Source organism: Clinocottus analis, unplaced genomic scaffold (assembly GCF_023055335.1).
Source record: "Clinocottus analis isolate CAN_PGR_092001 unplaced genomic scaffold, fCliAna1.0.p SCAF_15, whole genome shotgun sequence".
Lineage (NCBI taxonomy): Eukaryota > Metazoa > Chordata > Actinopteri > Perciformes > Cottidae > Clinocottus > Clinocottus analis.
In genome coordinates, this window is record NW_027175876.1 from 5,740,515 (window position 1) to 5,765,987 (window position 25,473).

At 41.5% G+C, this 25,473-nt stretch overlaps 1 protein-coding gene across 3 annotated transcripts in view; it reads left to right on the plus strand.

Annotated features, from left to right (window-relative positions):
- The window catches only part of nhsl1b (NHS-like 1b), a 97,101-nt gene that overhangs the window by 40,037 nt on the left and 31,591 nt on the right, over nt 1–25,473 (plus strand). Inside the window, exon 1 of one of the 3 annotated variants that reach the window (XM_068576925.1) lies at nt 15,330–15,642. The exons of the other annotated variants lie outside the window; for them this stretch is intronic. Within the exon in view, the coding sequence (XP_068433026.1) occupies nt 15,330–15,642 (313 nt within the window). Of the gene's footprint in view, nt 1–15,329; nt 15,643–25,473 lie in introns of those variants that run through there. 3 annotated transcript variants of the gene reach the window in all.

Below are 25,473 nucleotides of genomic sequence, written 5' to 3' on the forward strand. Positions count from 1 at the left end.
ACGGCCACGGTGATGTCACAGGCTGGTGGCGATGAGAGCGCAGGCTTTGTTGTGTGTGTGTGTGCGTGTGCGTGTGTGTGTGTGTGTGTGTGTGTGTGTGCAGCTCATCACTTTGACAAAATGATGATACTTCAATGACATTCATAGTTTACATCTTGACTGAGGTGAGAATGCCATTTTACTCCTCTCAGTATCTCAGGGATACTGTTTTTGCAGAAAAAGCTCATTATTTAGTGATCAGTTCATTAGTTGTCTGTGCGTGTGCATGTTTAGTCAGTGGTGTCAGTCAGGCTTCGGGGACAATGGTGGTAACTTTAGCCGAACCTGCACATGGAAAAAGACACCGATGCTGCAGTACAGTCTCATGTCCAACCTTATTAACTCTGATCCATACGGTCATTGTCTCCAGCTGCAGGGACGGGTCTGTTTTAGCTGAACTCACATTAGTGAGGGCTGGTTTGACATTCATAACCATTAAGAATGTCAAGATCCAATAAAATTCCACAATTCTTAATACCCAGAAGAATAAAAGAAACTTCCAACAACGTACGTCTTTTATTACTTACATACAGTTTTTTGCTATTTTATTCTTATTTTGACTTGAAATCATCATGGTAATACAAATGGTTCCTTTTATCACTCTAAATATACTTATTTTAATTACCCAGGGAGGTTTTGAATGCAACAACGTCCGAAGTTGAAGTTTGGACATAGTGTCAAAACAGCTCAATGTACAGGAGCTGTTTGCTTTACATCATAAGATTCATAATGTGCTTACCAACATGTTTCCATGCAGGTTCATATGCATAGTTGCCTCACATGCATATGGAGCTGGTTGATGCTGTTGTCATTTATGGCATGTCTTAATTCCTGCTGGTTGCTCTTAACACCTCTGAACCTGCAGCTTTCTGAATCGGCTCTGGGCCGCACATGGCTGGAATGGTTGGAAGTCCTCACACTTTTCTCAAAGTCAAGCTGCAACTACTGTTTTGAAATGCAATCATTGAAACCGAGGTTTTAGATGTTTATTCTCTTTACTTCAGAGCTAGAGATGGGTTTAGATATTTTAGAACGTGCTTATAAAGATCAGAATAATAACTTCTTTTTTTTAATCTAAGATGATTTTTTTTCTTCACACATCTCATTTCAAGAAGTTCATTGGCAATCACTTTAATTTAATATTCTGATGGGTTTAATTTTCCATATTGATTATTTGGGAGGTAGTCGGGAAGCAGATTACAAATTATTATAATTTTAATCTGTGGTAATTGATCATTTATTCATATTAACAAAGGAAGGGGCCATGTTTATTGTTTTTTGTTAGCTAACAGCTCGGCTTGTGGACGAAGAGAATGCACTCGTGGATTTGTTTTTTCAGAGACCGATGCTCTCTCCTACAGAGCTTTTTTCTCCCTCACACACCCTCTTTTTTTCTCTTTCTCTCTGTCTCATCATATACAGTCTTTTATCTATTTAAAGCTAATTCTAGGCCAGAGATGGTGTCAGAGACAGGTCAATAAAATACTATTCTATCCATGGCTCACGCACAAGCAGACACACAGAGGAAACGTCTCATAAGAATACCCCTCCAGTTTGAACCTAAAGTATTTATAACATCTGGATCTTGCTTCCACACGACTGCCAGGACCCATTACAAGACACATGGGCAGCCGTGCACCGTGCCTGTGTGTAAATATAGCTCTAAAATGAGTGCCTGTGGCTCCAAAACCTGCAATTTTGACGCAGCCCTTAGCTTGACTGGTCGTGTGTTTTGCCTCGATTGTAAAGGAAACGTGTTTGCGAGCGAGTGCTTCCTGGTGTGGTTCAGTTTGACTTTCCTCTTGGCACAGCTCTAAACCAATCATGTGTAAGAGAGACGGCTGGTCCAGTTCTCATTCAGCCAGAGAAGAATCATGAAATGCTCTTTCACGCAATCACACAGGAAATTAAAGAGTTACTACATATCTTGAGAATTGTACTGCAGGTGAACAGTATAGTAGAATATATAGTATAATATAATAAGTAACACCTAATTCTATACTTGATACGAATGATGTACAGTATCTACTACTACTTAGTCAACTATTTGGGCAGTTAGTTTACAAAAAAAATCCAATCTATGCTTACAAGAAATTATAAAATACTTTCACTGAAAACTGCATCTGCAAGACAATAGCTCATTAGAAAAGCCTCTGGTCACATGTAGTTGGCAACAGTTTGGTAATAGGAAGATTGTGTTATCAGATGTGCTCCCTATGCCTCTATTACCAATTTGAACTCACTGTCTCTTCTCCTCTTCCTCTTTCTTGCTTTGCAGTACACATACACTGACACACAATGACCGGATCGATCCCCTCAATTAAACCTATCGATCTCTCCCTCGTGGCTGCACGTCTGAATCTATTCAGGCATGATGGCTGCTCTGGAAAGCCATGTTAAGAAAGCGATCGGATAGTCGGGCCCCGGGCAGGCTGCCGAGGCCACACAGCCTCTCTGATTCCCTGCCTGGCAGTAGAGGATCTGAGCTTTACATGATTACTTCACTGCTTCTTACACTGTATGCTTTGTATGTGTTGTGCACATACAAATGTGCACAGAAAGCCTCCATAGGAAATGAACTTGATACATGTGTTTCTAATGTATTAAGATATCCGTTGTTGGCAAGTAGGAGTGCACCATGTTAACATGAAAATCGAAGATTGAGGGATTTAAAATAATTTTGTGTTTTATGTATCTACAGTATGTTATTGTGGTTTTCAGTTATCTTTACCTTCACTTTTACACATTTAGACCGACCACATGTTGACCTAAATATTTACCACGCCGTGGCACACCAGCGGCCAGAACCAGAATCATGTCTAACTGTTTATGGATTTAAGGCTGTATAAAAAGGTATTTTAAGACATATTTATCTGTGTGAGATGCCTATTGCAATTATAGAAGGCATTTCTACAGTCATTACACACATACACACAAAAACACACACACACACACACACACACACACACACACACACACACACACACAGTGATACACACATCGTGATTATGTACTGTAAATCCAGATTAGCAGATGATAATTCGCTGTAGGGGGAGATGTGATGTATAAACCAGCAAGGCCTCATTAAAAGACAGACATGGAAATCTGGTGATGTGGCCCACCGCCCAGGGTGGATACACACTGCTGCTGTGCACAAAAAATATATATGTTTATGCACAGAATACATGCACACGAATCTTAAAGGAAAGATGTTAAAAGTAGTACACTTTCAACAGTTTCTAATAATCTTTTTCTTTCTGTCTTTCTCTCATATGTGCTGACATTGATTTGGTGATTTTCAGGTAAGTCACCTCTTTTTGTTACTGACCCACATAACCTAATTTTTAGGTATTTTTTTTTAGCAGATCCCAGATCAGACATTCAGTATGCTGAAAACCTCTCCAAAGCCTGCCTCACGTCGGTTGAGTTTTAGCCTGTATTAAATCGCATTAACTTGTATTTCCCTCTAAAAACCAAATCTCTGACTTGCATCGCCCGCCATTTTGTTTCCTATTATATGTATCCTATTACCTTTTTGTATTATTGGATACATTTCATAAATGCCCTGACTCAATCATGAGAAGGAAAACCTGATTTGTGATCATGATTTCAGTATAAAAGCTGATTTAAGGCTTATGTTGATAGGATGCGCTCGTGTTGTCCCGAAACAATCCAGAAGTGAGGGATTAAAACCCAAATGTACAGGAGCTGTGATGATGTTATGCAAAAGGAGGTGTCACCTTTCGTCCAAACCCAATCATGGCTTTTCATATGGCTTGCGTGTCTTCTTCCGATCATCTGTTTTAACTGACTGGCCTGGTTGGGTCAGATTTTTTCAATTCCAGGTTCCTAAAGCCGAGAATTCTTATCTGCGTATCTTATTGTTTTACCTTTTACTGACGAAATAGCTCACAGCAGACAGTCACAACAACAATGTCTTTTATTGTATGATATGATGTGATAAAAGATGTGCGGTTCACTGAGTTACTGACTAATGATACGATAAGATATTGTCTGATATGGGGCCTTTGGCTGGCTCCAGCCCTAATGATGGTGTTTTATTCGTAGACAAAGACTGTATTTTGGAGAACGACAACAATGGTCAGTTGGAAGGCCTCTGAATGCAGTCTTTATGTTCTATTCTGTAGGGTGCAGGCCTGCCATTTAACCAGAAGACCTGTTGTCAGGCAGTACAGAGCAGAAATGCCTTTCAAAAGGAAACATTTTGAAATCCTTGATCAAATATACAGTGGTGTCCATCGACCAGCTTGAACAAAGGTTAAACAATTTAAATGATAAAGTATACATCATTTACAAAAGAGATTTATTTTTTAGATTAGATAAATATAACCATCATGCACAAACTTAACAACATTTATAATAATACAAAAATGTAAAAACAGATAACTGATAGTTAAATATTGTGCATATTCTGTGTATAGAATCTTTTGATACATTTTAACAATATGCTTAAATTGAAATGTGATTTGGTGTGGCTTGATTACAACTTAGGAATTCAAACTATATATATATATATATATTTTTTTTTTTTATCAACTATAAACTGTATTTAAAGTTGGGTGGATTGGGATAAAAAATAATTGGTGCCTCTAATTCTCCAGTTGGTGCCAGTAAACCTTTGCAAAAGTCGAATTATGTAATTAAAAGGACAGAAGTAAAACTTGATGACGATCATCTGCTACAATTTCTCATATTCATGACTTCATAACCAATTTGTTAAGTTTCTTTCTATTGCATTGTATCACATTTATCTGTCTATAAACGCACCTTTTCCCCTTTTGCCAAGTGTAAAAACGATTTGGCAATATTTCTTAACTTTCTTTTGTTCCCTAGCTGGCTTTTATTAAAAGGGGCAATCAAAAAAGTATTTTAATTATATAAATCTGATAAATGGCATCGCTTTCAATGTCATTGGATGAGACTAGGGCAGAAATTCCACTTCTCTGCTTTTCCCATGTCAGCTATGTGAGAGCAGTGATTAGTCAGACCTCAAGTGTTACTTCACAGTCGAGGGTTTTGTGGTAAAGGTTATTATGTTCAAGCCATTTTGGGCAAAGCAGCATCCAATTAAGGTGGAAGTTTGATGAAGTAAGGTTTTATTGTCTGGTTAGAGAAGTCCATTCAGGGATTATGTGTGTGTTTAATTGTTGATTATTGCCAGGTTGTTGTATTTTTGTGGCATTTTTATTTCATATGCTTCATGTTACTCACACCAGCTTTCTCACGCACACACACATGCACACCCATATGCGCATGCACACACCAATCAGCCTGTAATTGGGGACATCTGGTCTTTGCAGACGGGTCATAACATGCAAGCCATATTAGTGTGGGATTAACGCGCCCTTAACGCACACACACTCGCACGATACTACATATTTTCACCAATGCATGTTTGAAACACTGTACTGCCGTCACATTGCGCTGTTGTAATTATATCACTGTTACTTGGATTACCTTTTCTGGAACCTCTATGCAGAGTTTACATGCCATACGCTCCCAAAAATAGCTGCTTGCCAAAGCAACCAGTGCAGTATGTTTCAGTGTCTGGTCAACAGACCTGATATAGAAACCTATGGAAGACTTTCTGTCATCAAACACGATAAATACCTTTTATAAAGGATAATAAACTAGTGGGTAGAGTAGTTCAAATGTCACAGTGAGCCTTTATGATGCTTTATGATGACACATATTGTGTTAGTTAGGGTCACAATTGCAATAATCACTCAAATCGTCTGTAATACATGAGAGATGTTGGTCTTCAGAACCAAAGTGAATGTAAATGCAACGGTAACTGGCAGGTTGAGTTTGATTAGTGTTTAAAGATGTTCAGTGCAATCAGTGGATGCTTAGTCTGATTACCTTTTACCCAGCTCCATTTACTGATACATTGTAGCTTGTTGAATGGGACTTGAGTCTTTTTTTACCGTTTTCGGCTTCACCAGCCTTTTAATACCGAGCCTCATTGGCAATCAATGGCAGCTATCTGAAGTAAGCCAAACTTAAATACTCCAATAGCCTCCATAAAAGGACACTTTTGCTATATTTTTGACGAGGCTACATATTTAGCAGGCTTCCAAGGTTTGAAAAAGAAGCGTGCAAGCGTCACAAAATGCTTTCCATTTCCACTTTCTTACTTTCTGAAAATCTCTTCTGTGTTGTTTGTGTCCTCTCTCCGTTATGAATTGTAAAGTATTTGTTGTAGTAGTATTGTAGGGGCACTGTACCCTTTTCAAAGTTAAAATGAATAAAAAGTACTTTATTAATCCCCAAGAGGATTTTTTTTTAAATTTCAGGTGATCTTCCCTTGTGCTCAAAGTTAAAAAGAAATAGAAGCAGCAACTTAACACCCAAACACAAACAGTATTTTGATTTGATAGTGTTTCCAAAGTCTGTGAGTGTGTCAGTATTTCCGTCTGATCCCTTGTTTCGATGCTGGTAATTCAGAGCGGCCGGGACGGAGGGTTTGAGATGCACAGAGCGTGTAGCCGCTCCTGATAACAAACAGTTGAATTGTAGGGGATTAAAGCGATTATATTTGATCAGCGCACAATGGGTCGGCCTCAAGCCGGGGGCCCCCTGCCTCTCTCTGAACTGCTGACTGCCCAGATTCTCTACAATCACAATCCTCGACGAGGCTCGTTCTCTGTGTGTTGATTTTGTTTTTAATTGTGGCTGCCCTAATAAGAGCATTTATCTTATTTAAATACATGTAAATACTTGATGTATTTAGGTGTTGATCTCATATCTGTGTGTTATTTTTTGTATCTGCATGAAGGACAACGATCCTGGGTGGACAGCAGCTTCAAGAGTTTTAAATCAAGGCTGGGCTTCTTAATAACACTGATGGGGTGGAGAGGGGCGGGTGTCAGCGTGGTACAGACATTCACAGATTCAGGGAGAGAGAGAGGGGGAGAAGAAAGAGAGAGAGAGAGAGAGAGAGAGAGAGAGAGAGCGAAGGGAGGGAAGCAGAGTGAGGGGGTCGAGAAGCAGTTTCCTGCGGTGTTGAAGCTGGCCTGCTGCCACTCAGAGCGTGCGCATGTATGTGTGTGTGAGGGGAGACCGGGAGGGAGGGAGATGGCGAGAGAGGCACCAGGAGAGAGGAGTGTATGTGTCAAGGTCTGTGCGTCTGTGTGTGAACGCCTTGACCGAGCGGTGTAAAGTTAGAAGGAGAAGAGGAGAGGAAAGGAAAGAAGGAAAGGAAAGACCCCGGTATTTCTTTCTCGTGGATGAATGGGGACATAAGTGAAGAGTCATGTTCTGTCTGAAAGGTAAGTGTGTGTGTGTACATTACATTCATGTGTTCGCATCAACCCAGTGTGAGTGTGTGTGTGTGGGACTTTTCCCGCAGACTTTCTGGGACAAAGAAAAGTTGTGCACCATCTCTCTCCTCCGTGTGGAAAGTAATCTCTGTCACAGCGGCTTCCTCCAGCACAATATCCTTCCTCATGTGTTTTTCTTTAGTGAGGGAAACTCTCTTTCTTTCTCTTTAATTATTTCTCTCTTTGTTCTTTTTTGTTCCGTCTCTGAATCGTTCAGGTTCACTGACTTTAATCCCACCTCTCTTCCTTTTCTGTCTATTTGCTTTTTAATCGCTCTTCTTCTTCTCAATCGCTCTTTGACTCACTCTTAACTTCTAAGGAAGTAGTTCCAATATATTCTACTTCTAAAACTTCGATACTCAAGTCGCTCTGTGCGCTACAACTCCGCTTCCCTCTGGATCGTGTTTTAACGGAGAAGAGTGTGTCTGTGTGTCTTGAGTGTGTTTGTGTGTCTTGAATGTGTGTAGTCTACAGAAACAGCTGGCGAAGCAGCAGTTGCTGGGCTGCTGTCCTGCAGAGTTCGGCCATGTGTTGGCTATTACTTGGCTGACCAGTGGAAGTGAGATAACAGGGAATCTGGTTCCTCTTTTTCTGGCAGCATCACGTTGCCTTTTTGTCCATTCTCACTGTGATTCATTGCTCGGCTATATTACATGATGCTCAATCTATGACTCTGTAATGACTCAAGCTCGTCCCTCTTTGTTTTACACACACACACACTGACTTCACCATGAGCGATGTGTTATGATGCAGGCTTGAAGTTGTCCAGAGGATGATGTGATGCTGTTGACTTGAAGAAAAACAGACGCTCTGGTTTTGGCATCAAGAGATTTGCTTCTGGCCTCCTTCGTTTGGGAAATGCATGTTGATGTGCAGATGTAGCAACATCATGTTGAAAATCTTTATCACTGGTCAAACTTCCTTCCTGTGGTTTTGAATATCATGCAATGGGAAGAATATGGACATGAACAGTTTGTAAATTGCACAAACATTTTAGTAAACACTTGGAAACCAACAATGTTGATGATTCCTGTAAGTATACAGCTTTTGAAGTTGTTGACCAGCCGTCATTCTGCGTGTTTAGTTGGTAGTTATTGTGAAGAATAACTTTTTATAGGGTAATTTGGTCTAATTTAGCTCTTGTGTTGCCCAGCAACAATGCACCAACATGGTATTGTGCAAAACACGTTCTTCAAAGGCAGAAAAATGAGATTTAGAAAACATGAATTGCCAAGTAAAAAAATATGTGGGAACACCAGGTCTGCAGATGAAGTAAAATGAAGAGAACATGGTCTTTAGCAGCGTCTTAAAGGGTCCAAACAGTTCTCATCTCATAACGAGGAGATCATCCCTCTTGTGAAACCTCAGTATTTTCTCTATCTTGAAGACGTCTTCCATAGATGAGGTACTATAAACTAAACAATGCAATCATTTGTGGCAATATACCAGTTTATCAGCTGCACACAGTGATTTATGTTGTTACACTCTTTCCATACTACGGTACTCTGGTCAGAAACAGATGTGGGGGTTGTGTGGGAGAAAAAAGAAAAGATGTTTGTTAGATGAAGTAATTTAACATTTTTGTACAAGTTTCCTGGTTTAACTCTGTGTGCTTAGTTCTGACCAACCCACCAGTTGTATGGTAGCAGGAAGTTATTTCCCCTCACACGTTCATATCTTCCTAAAGATATTAAACACAATATGTTAAATGTGTAAACGTTCAGATCTAGTTATAGACATTTCCTCTATTGGTTAAAGACAAAGCCACCACTCGGAGTTTGGGTTTCCAGCTTCAAAAGATATGAAAAACTGACCCACATACTGTGTATTACATTAAACGCTGATCCGACCAGTAGATTACTGTGCATTGGTTGCCAGTTACAGAATGTCTGCTTATGTTTATGATTTAAACAAGTCCTCCCAGTAGGGTTTGCCAACTCTTGGGCAGATGTGACACATTTTTGGTTGACGTTCCTCCACATCCAGCTGTGACCAGAGTGGATTCTCATTGGTTTTGACCACACGCTTACTCCCACCCCACCCCCCTCTTTCTACCGCCGTAAAGCCTTGCATTTTAGTGTAAGCCCTTTGCTCGCCAGCCAGACCACTTGGTGTGGCTTTTGGTATGTTACATAAGTTATTTCTGCACTTGAGACCCGCTTTAGTAGAATGCGTTCGCCCAGAAAAGAGACATTAGATGGGACCGAGAGGGGATTAGTTGGAGTGATTATGGAAACCTCGTTCCCACTGTAATTGGAGGTTTCCTTCAGTCTGACGGTTAAAGAACGACAACGTCTCTGTCCGTGTTAGTGAACGTAAGCCCTGTCAAACAAACATATTTCAGAGATTTTATCCGACTTCCTTGTTGTGAACTCAGGCCATGTCCAATCTGGAAGAACATGTCTTTGGCTCAATGGGACTTGGTTTCGTGTATCATTGTTTGTTCTTAACTTCCGATTACAGTTCACTCGAATGTGTGAGTATTATCACGGCTTCAGATGTTTTCGTTTCCCACCTCAGTTGAAGGGGGGATGTGCAGATGTGCGGATCCAGCCATGCACAGATGTTTAGTTGATGAAGTGTGCACTCGGACTGGATTTGATAGTTTGAATAGGTTTAGTGTAATTAGGTCATAATATAAAGTATTCTAAGGCTCATTTAATGACTTAATGTTATTCTTCATTTGTTTGTAACCGATGAAGTATGTGTAATCTGCCTTTTACTGTAGGTTGTGATGTACAGTAGCTATTCATGCAACTTCGAATACTTTTTGTTGAAGAGGTTTATTTTTTTTAATGAGGTGATAAATCAATGAGTAAATCAAATATAAGTGATTTATGATTTTAGGTCAAATATTTACTCAAATATTACTCAAAGTTACTCAAGTGTCAGGGTTCGCTGCTTTTTTCTGTTTTATAGCTTTTAAAATTGTATATATTTGAGTTGAGTTGGTCGGACAAAGCAATGCTTCACCTGAGACTATTTTCTGACATTTCATCTACCAAGCCAACTATTGCTTTATTTAGGAAATAAACAGCATCGATAATTTATAAATTAAATATGAATCAGTTGCAGCCCGAGAACTCGGTAAAATAGCACATTATCAACTCTAAATCTAATTAGGCTTAGCTTTCAACATTTGTAACTAACTGAAGTTATAAATAAAGAGACGTAAGAGCGAGAAGAGAGCAGGACTACCAGACCACCACCAACAGTTTTAGTATAGCTGTTACAGAATTAACGGGGTTAACTAGTGACAGCTGATATAATCTGCTGCTCGAGATGTTTGTCATTTTAAAGCGGCAGAAGTGACAGCCAACTCCAGCTGGAAATAAGAAGCCGTTCCCTCAACGTCCAGAACACATTCTCCTCAATTCCAGCCTGATGTGTTGGCATGTAGTGTGTGTGTGTGTATGTGTTGGGTCATGCTGGTTCATGGTTTGAAAGTGTCTAATATACAGGATTTATATTTGATCTTTGATTGAAAACAGAATATTTAGAGATGTTTGCAAGGACCTGCACATGTGTGTGATTGAATTCCCAGTGTGTGTGTGTGTGTGTGTGTGTGTGTGTGTGTGTGTGTGTGTGTGTGTGTGTGTGTGTGTGTGTGAGAGCTCCACTCACCCTTGGGAAGGCAGCAAGAGCTCGGTGTGTTTTCCCTCTCTGGGGCAGCCGTGTTGGATTCAGCCCTCAGGGCAGTGACCCATAAAAGCTATATGTGTAAACCTATATTTAACCAAAATCCGTGGTGACATTTCACTTAGAATTTCACCACCTATATGGCACCTACACATCCGGTCAAACAGTACTGTGGAAAGTGAAGCACTGTTATGGACAACAATGTGTGTTCGCGGTATCTGAAACATTCATCCCTGTTATTAAAGCAGACATAAGTAAATGTGCTTCCATTTGATGTTTTCTGCAAGTTGAATGTTTGCATGTTTTTGTGTGATTGGCAATGAATGAATGATCCTATACAACTTGATGAGTCACTAAATTTCTTCATGTTTGAGGAAATTGCAGAAATCAAAATCACAAGTTCAGATTTTTTTAATTTTGCGTAAGAAAGTTGCAAACTAGCTGTTTTTAGCAAACCAATTCAACTTCCGTCAGTCCCTCTCTAACCAATGCACCTGTGCTGTGTGTCTGGAGAGACTCTGACCCCTTGACTCAACGCTGACCCCCCTAACTGCCCTCTGGCCTTGTGGGTAGTGGTGTTGATTGACGTTCTCACACTCAATATGGCAGGCTGCTTATCTCCAGTGAAGGGGAAGAGAGGAGCGGGAGGACAGGAGGAAGGTGTTGAAATGTCGACGGCAGAATAAGTGTTTCCAGTGTGGCAGAGTTTGATTCTAAAGCCACTTTAAGTATATATAAAAACCACGACATGGTTAATTACTAGACCAGTAGTTTTGCGTAATAGAGCTCACTATAATAAATACTTGTATTCATTTTGAGATTTTGATGTTTGTTAAATTAACATATAGGTCTATCTTCAACATTAAGGTGCCTTGACTACCTTTTTAAAGCGCTATACAAATAAAATGTATTATTATTATCTTAAATGCTTCATCCTACTTGAAAGCAAACTTTAAACTAACGTCTAATGGCCTTCATAGGGAAATAAGGTCACGATCGTACATTTTTGCATTCGGAAATTTATGCAAACTTTTGAATTGTCTTGGGACTTTAAGAATAAACTCTTAATGAGATGTTGACCTCTGTAACAAAGTAAAACTCTCCCAAAAGACAACAACATTCTTGGTCTTTGATGGGAAACAATAGATGGTGAAGTTTCAATCACCTGTAAATGCACTGGCAGGACTTCAGTGAACTTTTGTCCTCTGAAAAGCGTTTACAAAACAATGGCTTTTTTGGGGAAAGTTTAAAAAGATGTTGGAGATGAGGGGAACTTACTGTATTTTTAGCACGAGACAAAGTTTCTTTAGGAGGCGGGTGTTAAGCTCTGCTGTTTTCTGGGACAACACTGGAAAGTTTTTGTTGTGGGAGAAGTTTCAAAAGACAATGGCCGACCCCCTGTGGATGACTGGATGACTTCCCCAGACAGAGGACTAACTCAGCGTGCAGGTGCTCCTCTCACTCCATTCAGACCTATGCGTGTCCATAGTTACCATTGTCCCTTCACCAAAGCCTTCCGTTTTGGTTTCCCCCACTCACAATACAACACACACACACACACACACACACACACACACACACACACACACACACACACACACACACACACACACACACACACACACACACTCATACTCACTCACACACAAGCATTCACAAGTACATAGGGGAGTTTATATACACAAACATAAAACGTAAACACACTTTCATTGATGCATACACAACAGCATCATCTCCAGTGGATGTTGCACTATTCAAGAATTGGGAAGACACACACACACACACACACACACACACACACACACACACACACACACAATCACACACACACCCCTCCCTCCCTACTAATAATCCCCATTCATGGGCAGTGGGCTGTGAGACTGACCGTCGTGCACGCTGGTTCTGGGCAAGACCTGAAAATTCACAGCCAACTGAGACACACATGACACGTTCGCTCTTTGTGTCTTCACACACGACCGTCACCACCACAAGCATACATTTACCTGCTTTTAAAAGGCCAATTATGTATGATTGTCTGTGTGTCAGAGTAAACACGCCCCCTGTTGTGATGTTGTGAAGTTGTGACGCTGTGTGCAGGTCTACATCAATACACACCCCCTGATGTTGTTCTCCGTGTGAACTGTATGACCCACTGTGTCTGTGGATTTGGGGCATCAAGAGTGTTAAGTGCAATTCAGGCCACATTCTGAATATTTTGGCTCGGCCCGTGGGCTATATAAGTCCACCCAATGTTTTATATGTGTGTGTACAGTGGTTATTCCATTATGTGTGTGTGTGTGTGTGCGTTTCCAGTGGTTTTGTAATCAGCGTGTGTTGGCTGACTCCTCATGCTGTGGAAACGATAACCATCGTTAATGGCTGCTTTAGCATCTGGTTATCTGCTGAGGCTTTGACCGCACAAACACACACATTCTCTCCCTATTACCCCAAAGTTTCAAGAAGTTTAAGAGTGTACAAGGGCTGCAGCTAACAATTGTCATTATTAAGAAATTATTTCAGTCAAGTATTACTGTTTTTATTTTATTTTTTTAAAATGTCCATCCCAGTTTCCCAGTGTTATGGTGACGTCTTCAAATGTCTTGCTCATCTGAGAGCCCCAAAGGTATTCAGTTTACAATGTTTATAAATCCTCCCATTGGAGAAGCTGGAACCAGACATTGTTGTGCGTCTGTGTCTTTTGGCCGAGCTGTCAGCCACCACCAGAGGGAGACATTCGCTTCAGCTTTGTCATAGTTCTTGCAATCGTGTCAATGTCTGCATATTTGTCTGGTGGTTCAATGAGTCTTCACTGTGGTAATCTTCAGTTTTGTCGAGTCCTATGAACCTCTCCTGGTCTTCAGCCTATTCATCTGATCATATCAATCAGCTCAGCGCCTCACAGCCAAGCGAATTCAGGATCATTTGCACATACACGCCCTCACCTGGCAGCTGAAGTTTTTACCACTGTTGACTGTTCTCACAATGTGTCTCTCTTTATTTGCTGCTCTTTGTCTATTTGTGACTCACACTATGATCCTCTGTTAGTATGGCTCCAATTCAACTCATCAAAGCTTTGAAACAAGTCTTTCTAGTGTGTGTGTTTTATTCACTTGAAGTAATTAGATTGTGCATATTTTATCAGGTGAGGGTGAACCTGAGGCAGTAGGCCGATATTTTCCACACAGGCATCAATTTTCACGCCTGAGTTTGCGTCATCCGAGTTAACCAGCTGACGCATATTGCACCGAGTCTTCTTGAACTTCTACACATTCGAGCGCTGGAAGTGATGTAGTTAATTATCTTCAGCCTGGTGTCCATCTGTGGTGTGTGTGTGTGTGTGTGTGTGTGTGTGTGTGTGTGTGTGTCACAATCGGAGGCTCGGGCTGGAGGCTGGATAATCTGGGTTTACAGATTAGAACAGCACCGTGGAGGAAAGGAGGAAAAAAGGGAGGAGGAGCTGAGAGAAGAGGAGAGGCCATGTGGACGCCACAGAGCAATCCTGGTGTTGTTGTCTCAGATGGATGGAGAAAGAGGAAAGCGGATGCTCTCAGGAACTGCAAATGTGTCTTGATTACTCTGTTGGAAGATATTTAACAAAAAAAAGCGTTCATCTTTGGTCATAAACTAGTTTCTTATTTTTTTGTGGATAAGGTTTTTGCACAATTTGTGGTGATGCTTCTGGATAGTACAGTATTTAGAAGAAAAGCATACTTTAACCACAAGTATTTCAAATTAGCCACTGTCCTTTTTAAAACCTTGTTTTGCGTCTTTGGGGTATTTTTTGAAAGTTCTTGTGGTCATTCTTGGGGGGCAGAAATCCTGTTTTTCAAGCGCCTGGGTTGTCTGCCAGACGTCCGAAGGATAGTTATGCAGGATTTGTGATAACGGTATCCTGCAATAGTTCTGTGTAATTTTTTTCTGGAGGTAAATCTTGTAATCTAACACTGTGCACAGCCTTCCTTTGTCAGGCAAATCAATGTGAGTCAATAGGATCCCCTGAGAGAGGGAGAGGAAGGACAAAAACAGTAGGAGGAGACGGAGGGCGGATAGAATCCCCTGTGGGTTGCAAAAACCTCCAAACCCCCGTCCCATCTTTCCAGGAAAACAGAGGGAGGCCTATTGAGGGTTTTGGACAAGAGGGGAGGTCTTACACAGTTGCCTCTCCGTCCCAGCACCTCAAGTACTTGTCCAGAGTGAGATTGGGTCGAGCAAGAAGAAGGAGGAGGAGTTGGGGGGGCTTTGGTCCTGGATAGTGCAGGGGAGGTTGGGCATTGAGGGGGCGGGGTGGTGGTTTGGTTTTAGCAGGGGATGATCACATACGTGCACTGCCTCTCCTCGAAGCCGGTGGTCAACTGCTGGGACAGGGTCTGCTATGAGGACCCTCCTGGCGAGAAGCGAACTCTGTGCTCCTACCTGTCCACCAACAAGATGGGGAACAGCCTCCAGACCCAGGCCTTCTCAGGCCCGAGGCCCGCCTGGCCAGAGGGCCGCCTGCGCAAACGTCTGCTTTCCATGTCAAAGGTCCATCAGAGGCCGGACTCTCTCTGGACACCCAAACCGCTGCTGGGACCAATCGCCAAAGGCACACCGGGGAAAAAACGAACCATCCAGGATGGCAAAGGTACAGACTAGTGAGCAGATCATCTTCACTGCTGTGGAGATTTTTAGCTTGAAGTTGTAGAATTGGAACAAACAGTTTGCCAGAAATGTAAGCGTAGCCTGAGCTGCATTGAGTCTGTAAACTCCAGACTGTTTGGTCTGATTTGGCTCGTCCGCTTTCAACTCAAAGATAATGTGATTAAAGGAGTTCTTGCCTTCAACTTTAGAGTGAGACTAGCAGGTAGCAGTCTCTGTGAGCCTCTTAGTAAGACTTAACAGACTTAACGTGGCAGGCTATTGCTGTTTTGCTCCAGCAATGATTGTAGTATTTTTATTGTTTGGGGAAACAGGCTCCAGCTTCAAAGATATCTTCATTCACCTGAGCAATAATTATATGCAGTGTGTCAACTACAGTACCAGAGACTCACAACACATACGGCAGAAGCTTTTACCAAGCTGGGCTTTGTCTCTTCCCATTAGGTGATTTCCATCCTCTTTTACCTGAATGACCTGTGCCGTCTGTCTTTGTGTATGCAAGTGTGCATCTTTATATACGTCTGTGTAGGTGTGTGTGTGTGTGTGTGAGATATGCTTGGCATCTTCTGCGGCATCTATACAGATTGTGGCTTCGTGACCTTTGAGACCTTTTGGACTCTGTGGTAGCAGAGGCTTCTGGAAAGAACTGGTTGACAATCGGAGGAAGGGGTTCATGAATACTGTTCCTCTTGCTTAAAGACCTGACGTGTTGCACTAGTTCCTGTTTTTAAAATCTGCATCACCTTGTGTTTTGTGGGGGGATATTTCACTTCTACACTTCCCTGCTGTGCTTGGACATGTATATGAACATGCATTTATACTCATGCACATAGTACTTTCATGTATGGTCAGCCACTTTGTGTGTGCACGTTTGTCATTACTACTGGATGCCTGTGTGCATGCTTGCATCTAGATCATGCTTCACTCTATTTTGAGACAATAGGACATCATACAACCCCTGGGTGGCCACCCCTGGGAACAAGACACAATAGCTAGCAGCTGGAGTTGAAGGGCCAGGCCTGCAGGGAAGTGTAGCGGAGCTGACCGTAAACGGGGGATGCCGCTGACACTGCGAGGGTTATGGAAGTGACCCACTTTCACCTCCGCCACTTTATAAAGGAGCTGTCGGGGAGATAAGAGAGAGAGTGTGGAAGGATTTGACAGGATTTGTCACACAATCGTATTATTTATTTACATGTATACTTCAAGGATATGACATTACAGTACTTGATGGGGCTTATTATGCCATGGGTCAAACTCATTTCTTATGAAAAAGCAGAGATAATTCAACTCCTGCAACTTCTGTTTTAGTATCATCTCATATTAAGTCTGTCTATCCAATCCACTCTAATAACAACTTTATCATGTCTTTCTTCATGTTTAATCATCTAAAACCGTCCTGTGCGTTTAGCCAACAATATGCTGACATGCGAGTGCGTCCCGTCCTCACGCCTACTTTGGCTAACATGCCGTGACAGCTCAAGATGTTGCTGCCTTGAGTACAGTATTGTCTGGGCTTTGTAGGTTGAGTCAACCACACAATCGCTCTGTATTCATGCACCGCTGAGCAGACGACCCTCGTACACACAGACACCCTCAAATTGGAGTTTTGCTAATACGTCCTTTCGTGTGCGACTCTGCAGCATGACAATATTTAATTTAAAATTGTATTTTGACAAACACTTTCCCTCATGCAAAATTGCAGTCGGTCATATTGCGATTTGGCTAATATTTTAATAAATTGTTTAGTACTACATTTCACACTCTTATCTTCCTGTTTTCTACCTGACCTCAATTCTTTGCATAAACCTTTATTTTCTTACACCAGATAGAAAATGGCAACACTTTTTCCCCCATCAGATTCTCCCCCTGATCCTCCTTCCATTCTACATCAGTGTAGTGGTGGAGCAGGTGTTCCACCGAATACCATATAATCCCTCAATAGGGAGGCAGGTTCAGCTATCGACCAATCAGTGCCAACAGCTCCCGCGGGAAGAGCACCTGAGGGAGGCCGGGCTTACAGAGTAACTCGATGAACCAAATGAAATGCGGCCAGCATTTATGTGAGGAAGTGCTGCTGAAAATCAGTTAGGGTAATATAATTGTGGCGCTGAGAACCCGGAGCGGTTTGATCTTGGCCTCAGCTCTTTGTCATTGTCTCCTTTTCATCTTTTGACTCACACAAAACTAACCACTCATCTTTTTGAGGCGATAAAAACCGACACAGTCAATTGAGGGTGGCTCCAATATTGACAAAGTTGCAGGTTTAACTTTCATTAAAGCTGCCCAAGTTAACAATATGTGCAGTAATTAAAGGTAGGACCTTAAATTAAGGTTTTCTAAACCTGTGCCCTAAACTCTGGTTTGGAAACTTTTTTCTCTCTCACACTGTAGAGAAAACCATCCAGGCAAAGCAAAGACGTTCCTCTTACTCAGGGATTTTAGGGTTTCGAGGCTTACTACACTCATGCACACTCAAGCACAATGAAGCACAGATGAGTAAAAGACAAGTACACACTTTGTCCTGAATGTGTATGAAAACCCCCTCAATAGCAGGTTCGAGGTAGCCGAACAATGGAGAGAGCATGACACACAGCTTAATGAGATGAAGAAAAGTGGGGGATTTCTCTCACACACACACACACACTTTTGGGAATAACGGGTCAGGGGTTGCTTGGGGTCATTCAACTGTAAAATGGGTTAAGGCTCTGTTTTCCTTCAAAGCAACGGTCTGCCACAATCCATCAGTCTCTCTCTTCCTCTCTCATAGATAAAGTCTGTGTGAATGATGTGTTTTTTTCCTTTCTATCTACACTCTATATAAAAGCTAGCAGTCCAAGCCATGTGTTTTTCTACATATATTTGGTTAGGAGATAAAGGAGGTGCATTGTAATCAGTGGGTAATAGCTATCCGTGTGTCTAACAGATGGAGACCTCTCAGCTTGTTAAAGGCCTAATAGGTAATGGCTGGCGAGTGATTGGCTAAACAGGTGCTCCTCCATCATGGGTGACCGACAGCTAACAGAGTCATCACTGACAAATATTGGGAGGTAATTGAGTTTGGTTATCTACTCTTCTTTTGTTTGCCCGCTCCTCGCAGCTAACCCTTACAATTTAGAATGTTTTCACGAAAGAGAAAGAACAAAGTGGATGCAGATTCATTTTTAATCAATGAACTAATTGTTTTAGCTATACTTGTGTTCAGATAATGTGCAAGTTGATTTAATATAATTACATCTGGTCAGATTAACAGTGTGGTTCTGTGCTCAGCTGTCGTTTTTTCATTTGGAAAGCTGGAAGCGATGTGAGAGGAGAAGAGCGAGTCAGAGAGAGCGGCGTTTATTTCAGGAGGGATCAGGTGTAAGCGACTTTCAGGGCCCCATATGTGAACAATTGAGTTTTACTTAATGGCTTGATTATCACATCAGGACAGATAATCACTGTAATCTACCAAGACATTAATCCTTCCATTGACCAAATGTGTCACAGCGCAGACAGGGAGCTTTCAAACCGCTGAGGATTGGTGGGTTTTAATGATAATATATAATATGTAATACAAAAATGGTTCATTATGATTCTGTTGACTTTCAGGGTAGACTTTCCTTTAGTTTCTAATTATTGTTCCTTCCGATCTTCCCTCACGCAATGAACTTCCATTGACTGTGGTTTGTTCAGTGAGTTATTCCGCCCATGCTGTTCACAAAGGGAGCCCCCTGGAGGCTGGGTCAGTGTAATGCACCGCATGGCACCCAGAATCTGAAAGAACATGAAGACGGCACATGCAGATCTTTAGCTAGCGTTTAGGGCTCTAAGATCTCTCATCTCCTCTTTCTGGTTCCTTTTGTGTTTGCGTATTTACTGCAAAGGTAGAGTGTCACATTTAGGAATTTGGGTTCGTCAATCTGGTGACTATGTTTATGATTGATAGTAAGGAATACTTTGGTGTATGTGTTTATGTTATTTATGCCGGACACACGCATGCAGTCGAGTAACAAACATCTGTCTCCCTCATTAGCAATATACACCTCCACATTTAAATGCACACTTTCTTTATCCACTGCATAAAAGAGGAAGTCAAGTAAAGCTAAAAGCCACCTGCGCTACAAAAACAATTACATAATGGATGTAAGAGTTTGTCTTAACACTCTGAAGATGCAAAGGCGATTTTAAGGCTTAATCTGCCGTGTGTTTACTTCAGCAACAGCTTTGCCCTTTTCTTTAGCTTCAGTCAGTTCAACAGTGTTCTTGTTGTTACAATTAGTAATTGAAAAATCTAATTGTGCCTTAGTGCAGGATAAGTGTGTGTAAGCGCTCCATGGCTGCGTCCACGTCAGTCACAGCTCATTTCTTTAATGAGCGCCTCAGTTACGTGGGGAGCTTTTTTCCACCTCATGCTGCTTTGAGTCTGGCTCTGAGACTCTTGTCCTTGTTTGTCCCACTGACCAGTCTGCTCTCTGAAGGCACACGTGGTTACATTTCTTCCACTGTTTAGTTCTCACAAAGTGCACAGTCTCCTTCAATGTAAGGAAACTCACACAAATCTCAGTAAGAAAAGCTAGCTTTCCTTTATTTCGGCACCAGTAACGTACCGTAAAGTAGTGGGAATTACTTTGGGCTCTGCGAAATTGTATTTTTTTTTTCAAGATCAAACAGAAAACAACACATGGATCAATGTATTAACATGTTTTATGCACAGTTAATATTATTCTTTGTTTTTATTTTGTTTATAATTAAAAAATACATATTTACAGTCATAATTTACACTGCACTTTATGTAAATGCTTTCATTTGCATGATAAAATCAACAATAAAAAAATGGGAATCCCAAATATAGTAAAACAATGATATTCAACTGTTATACAATACATTTAAAAATGTTGATAGACGAATAACCACAAAAGAAGAATAGGTAAATCTGATCTGGTCGGGACGCCCTTTCCTCCTCTAGTTCTCATCAACAACAGACCCCCTCCTCCTCCACTATGCACCCAAGCACCGGCCTCCCTCTTCCTGCCTGCTCCTCAGCCACAGGCCCCTTTTATGTCCCAATCAGCTGGAGGCTCCATTAAGCCTCAGAAAGCAAAGCCAAGCCCCTGAAAAGCTCATGTCCCCCCATAGAGGCTGATTATAAAAGGAGAGAGAGAGAGAAAGTGATTTTAGGTCCTCTTTAAATCTGTCTCATTAATGAGTTGCCCTCACCATAGCAACGTCTCTTCTTCAAGGTTTTTTTTTATTTATTCCACTTGCATAGAAGGATTAGGGTTAGAGACAAAAAAGAAGGAAAAATGTAAAAAAAAAAAAGAAGCTACCGCCTTTTTCTTTTGCTTGTAAAATCTCAGAGGAGCGTGCACTGCTGACTGTTCGACTTAGATTTTGTTTGTTTGTCGCAGAAGCTCCATTCCAACACTGTTGTTAACATAACAGGATGACATAAAAAAAACCAATTACATTAGTTAGCTGTTAGTTAGCTGTTCTAACCTTCACCACAAGGTGGCGGTGTAGTACAGACATGCAGAGGGACCCATTCAGCAGATGAGACTGCAGCACTTCCCTTCTTTAGTATCAAAGTTGATCATCTGTGAATCATCAATTTGAACTACTGTAGACATGACTTAAGATCACACACATGAAAACATTGTGTGAGACTACATTCATTGGATTACAGTGATTACCACATTATAGTTGGATTAATTGCCCATCAGACAAAGCGCGCCCATTTATTAACACCAAAAAGAGACATGTGGGGTGTCACATAGAATTTAATTTGGAATAATGGCGGTCTTAAATTTTGGGAGTATTTGATCAGGGAGCTAGTCTCGTTTCCCTCAGGACCCATTAGGAGGTTGCACTCATTTCAATCGAAGAGAAGTCTGCTCTCTCTATCAATGCTTCCATGCCTTCATTATTGCTCAGATGGGACAGAAGGGGAGAGATGGACAGGGAGAGGGAGGCGAAGGGGTGGTTTATAAATAAGAAAAGGGGGAGGAGGAGGAGGAAGGGAGGGGTTAAGTGGATTTGGGGTCCTGCTAGTTTCCCAGACGAGGTCTCAATATAGGATTATCAATGGAGGAACCCAGGCTTAGCGCATGCATGTGTGTGCACACACATACACACACACACCTGTGTGCGCACACAACCACACACCTGTGTGCATCCCCTAGTCTGTTTGATAAGTCAGCTGAAACCACCAATCGCAGCGTGCCAGTTTGTGCGCATACTGTACGTGTGTGTGTTTTAAAGATGATACTGATCCACGTCATCTAATGAGCTCTAAGCCGGTCCTGAGACATATTTAACCCTCTCAGTCTTTACCCTGGGACTAAAACACACTAATTTAAATAGCGTTGTCAGGATTGCATTACTGCAGCATATCACTTAATGCTGATAATGATAAAAAACACAAAGATAAAGTTGTTGGTCTGAGCACCGATTGACCATGTGTTTCCTGTTGTCCTCGGACTTAAAGAGTATTAATAACGTATCACATGATGATGTTGATGATTGTTCTTCTTGTCAATAACATCCATAATTGATGCTGCAGTGGCATGAAAGCTGGTGCTGCTATCTGGCCACAACAATATAATATGAGCTTTGGGGTTTCATAGGTTTTTAAAGGTTTTAAACTTGTATCTCGCTTTTACAAGTCTTAAAAGATTAACTCAACAAACCCTGTGAGTTTCACTAACGTGTTGCAAATAAATTAATTTTTACTTCATAAATGAGAAGGGTTTCTAAGTAAAGTGCATGTTTGAGAAATTTGATTCAGTTAAGTCGTTTGAGCCCAAATTCCTACATAAGGCTTCCTTTTCAGCTCTGTTTGTTGTTTCTCTGTTGTTTTAAATCAACAGATAAAAACACACTGTATAGTGTTGTCAGTGGTGTTATTGGGGTCCCAAAAAAATATGACCACACGCGATATCACAAAGCTACACTGCGACATAAATCAGGGGTATATTTTCATATTCCGGGTCTGTGCTTTATGTACAGAACATCCTCTAATTAACCAACTAACAGAGAAGAGATAGACATTGGATCAATGTTATGGGCCTGGTGAACAGAGCCAAATCCAGTCATGCGGTGAAAATGTATTGGTGATTAAAAGTAATCGATGCCAGCCACCAGAACTCGCATCCGACTTCACATCTAACCTCCCGATTGGGCTCCCGCCTCCAGGCTGATTGTCTTGCTCACTTCCGAGATTTGTGATCCTTGGTAAATTGGTTGTATTGCCGATTGTTGATCGGATGGTTTGATTTTGCAACCCCCTCACTTCCTCTCCCAAAATGACCTACTGTTGTTGCTGATGAGAAGTGAGGTGCAATGTGGGAAGTGGGTCAAACGGCGTTGTGTCAATTTTGCTCCTACACATGCACACATTGCAGTTGATATGGCTTTAACCCACTTCCTATTGGTACCCCTGTCTCTCTCTCTCTCTCTCTCTCTCTCTCTCTCTCTCTCTCTCTCTCTCTCACACTCACACTCACACTCACACTCACACTCACACACAGACTCGGCTTCCTTCCCCTGTGACGCCGGCCAGCCCCAGGTGGCTTGTTGCTTTGTGCCCTTGAGCTACTGGAGGCACTTAACCTAAATTGGCTCAGTCTGTCTCTGTGCTTCTGTGTCTGAATCAGACAAGACTCTCTCGTCAGCAGCAGGTTATGGTATCATGATACACATGAACTTGTGTGTACGGCAGTATAAAATAAGGAATATTTATTTTCTTTGCTTCCCGTTTTGTTCACCCATTTTGTGTTTTGAAGGTGATTGGAAGTTAAACGCATGCTGCTGTTGTCTACAAATCACTTGTCAGTTAAATGCCGTCAGAGTTAACGTGTGCAGTGAAATATTGATGCCAATAAATCATATAGTTAAAGTGAATGAAGTAATATTCCAGCTGCTGCTACCTATTGATTTCTGTCATTATCCCAGCTTGTGAACTTTATGTGCGGGGCTTGAAAGTCTAGCGTTACACACACACACACACACACACACACACACACACACACACACACACACACACACACAGGTTGAGAAGGGAATACAGGGGACAACTGTAAGCGTGGCACTTGGTTTTTGTGTCAGATTTATGGCATTTTGTGTGAAGTTAATTATGAAATTGAATTAATTAGATACACACACACCCTTAGGAGAGAAGCACAGACAGCCCTGGTGTTAAAATCTAGGTCAGGAAACAAGCGAGGCATCCAACATAAAGCTGTGTGCAGGCATTTCTAAGTGGAAGTGTGTGCATGTTCATATTAACTTTTGTGTTGTTACATGCTTGTATGCTCTTGACTATAGGCACATTGTCTTATAACCTGTGTGTGTGTGTGTGTGTGTGTGTGTGTGTGTGTGTGTGTGTGTGTCAACAGCATAAACAAAGACAACAAAATAGATAAACCTTCCGGGATGCAATGATCGTAGTACAGTGCCTTTTAAGCTCTAGATTGTAGCGTGTGTAACGGTCTACTGTCTAAATGCAGTAGAATGTGGACCAGCTGCAGGCGCACATGCACACATTCAATAGCATGAACAATGATGTCAGCCTGCTGCAAGCCAGTGAGACACACAAACACTCAGGCCTTGTGGTTATTGATGTGGCGGTTCCTCGGGAGGGTTCACTGGAGAGTGAGAAGGGCCAAGAGTCAATATGAGTGGAGACAGTGAGGCTGGATGGTAATGGCCCTTAATGTAGTCTGGACTGCCAGGAGTTCTGTCTTTATGTTACATTACCAGCAGCTGAATTATTTTATGATAGCATGTCAAATATGTGTGACACACCTGCATCGTCCGAAACCAGAATAGGAACCGCTCCGGGGAATTAACGAATGCTGTTTTCGCCAAAATGCTGTTACACTATATGACGCAATACAAACATGGAGTGTTCCACATGAAGACAATGGAGTTATGACCAGACATAATCAATAAAGTTAGATAGTTTGGTCAAAATAAGAGTCTACCTTACTTCTGCAAAGCATTTCTTTGAGCTAAATGCAAAAGTTTGCATGCTAACACTTTCACATAATGATGTTAGCCTTCTGATGTATAGCTGGTTTTGTTTACCATCTTAGTTTAGTGTGATGCTTATGAACCAAAGTATTGGACAAACACAATTTTCCACACAATGGTCACACCAAAGTGGGAAGTCAGAATCCAGCACACCTATTACAGTTTAGGCTGTCAAGTTTAATTACAATCCATCAATCCAGTTTCAGAGACATTTAATTAAAAAACTACATCAGTCAAGCTCATGGTCGCACTTGAAGAAAAGTCATCATGTTACATCCTTTGTGCACTGTGTATATCTGGACCAAAGTGCATGGCAATCCATCCAATAGTTGCTTTTTAGTTGCAAAAAACGTAATTCTAAATTCTTAAGCCTATCCAAACAGCAGGAAAACATGCACTGAATATTGTCCCGCAAACTTCAAAACCTTTCCTCTGCAGTTTCATCTTATTGTCTTGCCAACTTCAGGGGGGCTGACGGGCCAGTGGGGTTAGATTGCATTGGATTTAAAACCCCGTTGTCGGGGAGAAATGGACAGTTGGCTACAAATCCATCGTGACGGGAACATAAAATGCCTCAAGTTAGGCAACAAAACTGCCACCCTCTCCGAAGGCACCAAAAGCTCCAGCTTGCAAATCAACCTGCTCGTAAAATAACAGCATTTTAACTCCCTGCTCAACGAGCGTGTACATTTTAAGAGTGACCCGCCTTTCATTGTGCCGAAGCTAACATTTGCCTATAAAAGTTTGCTTGTTAAAAGAATGTATGAAAAGGACTTTTCTAACGGTTGCACACCTCCCCATCAGT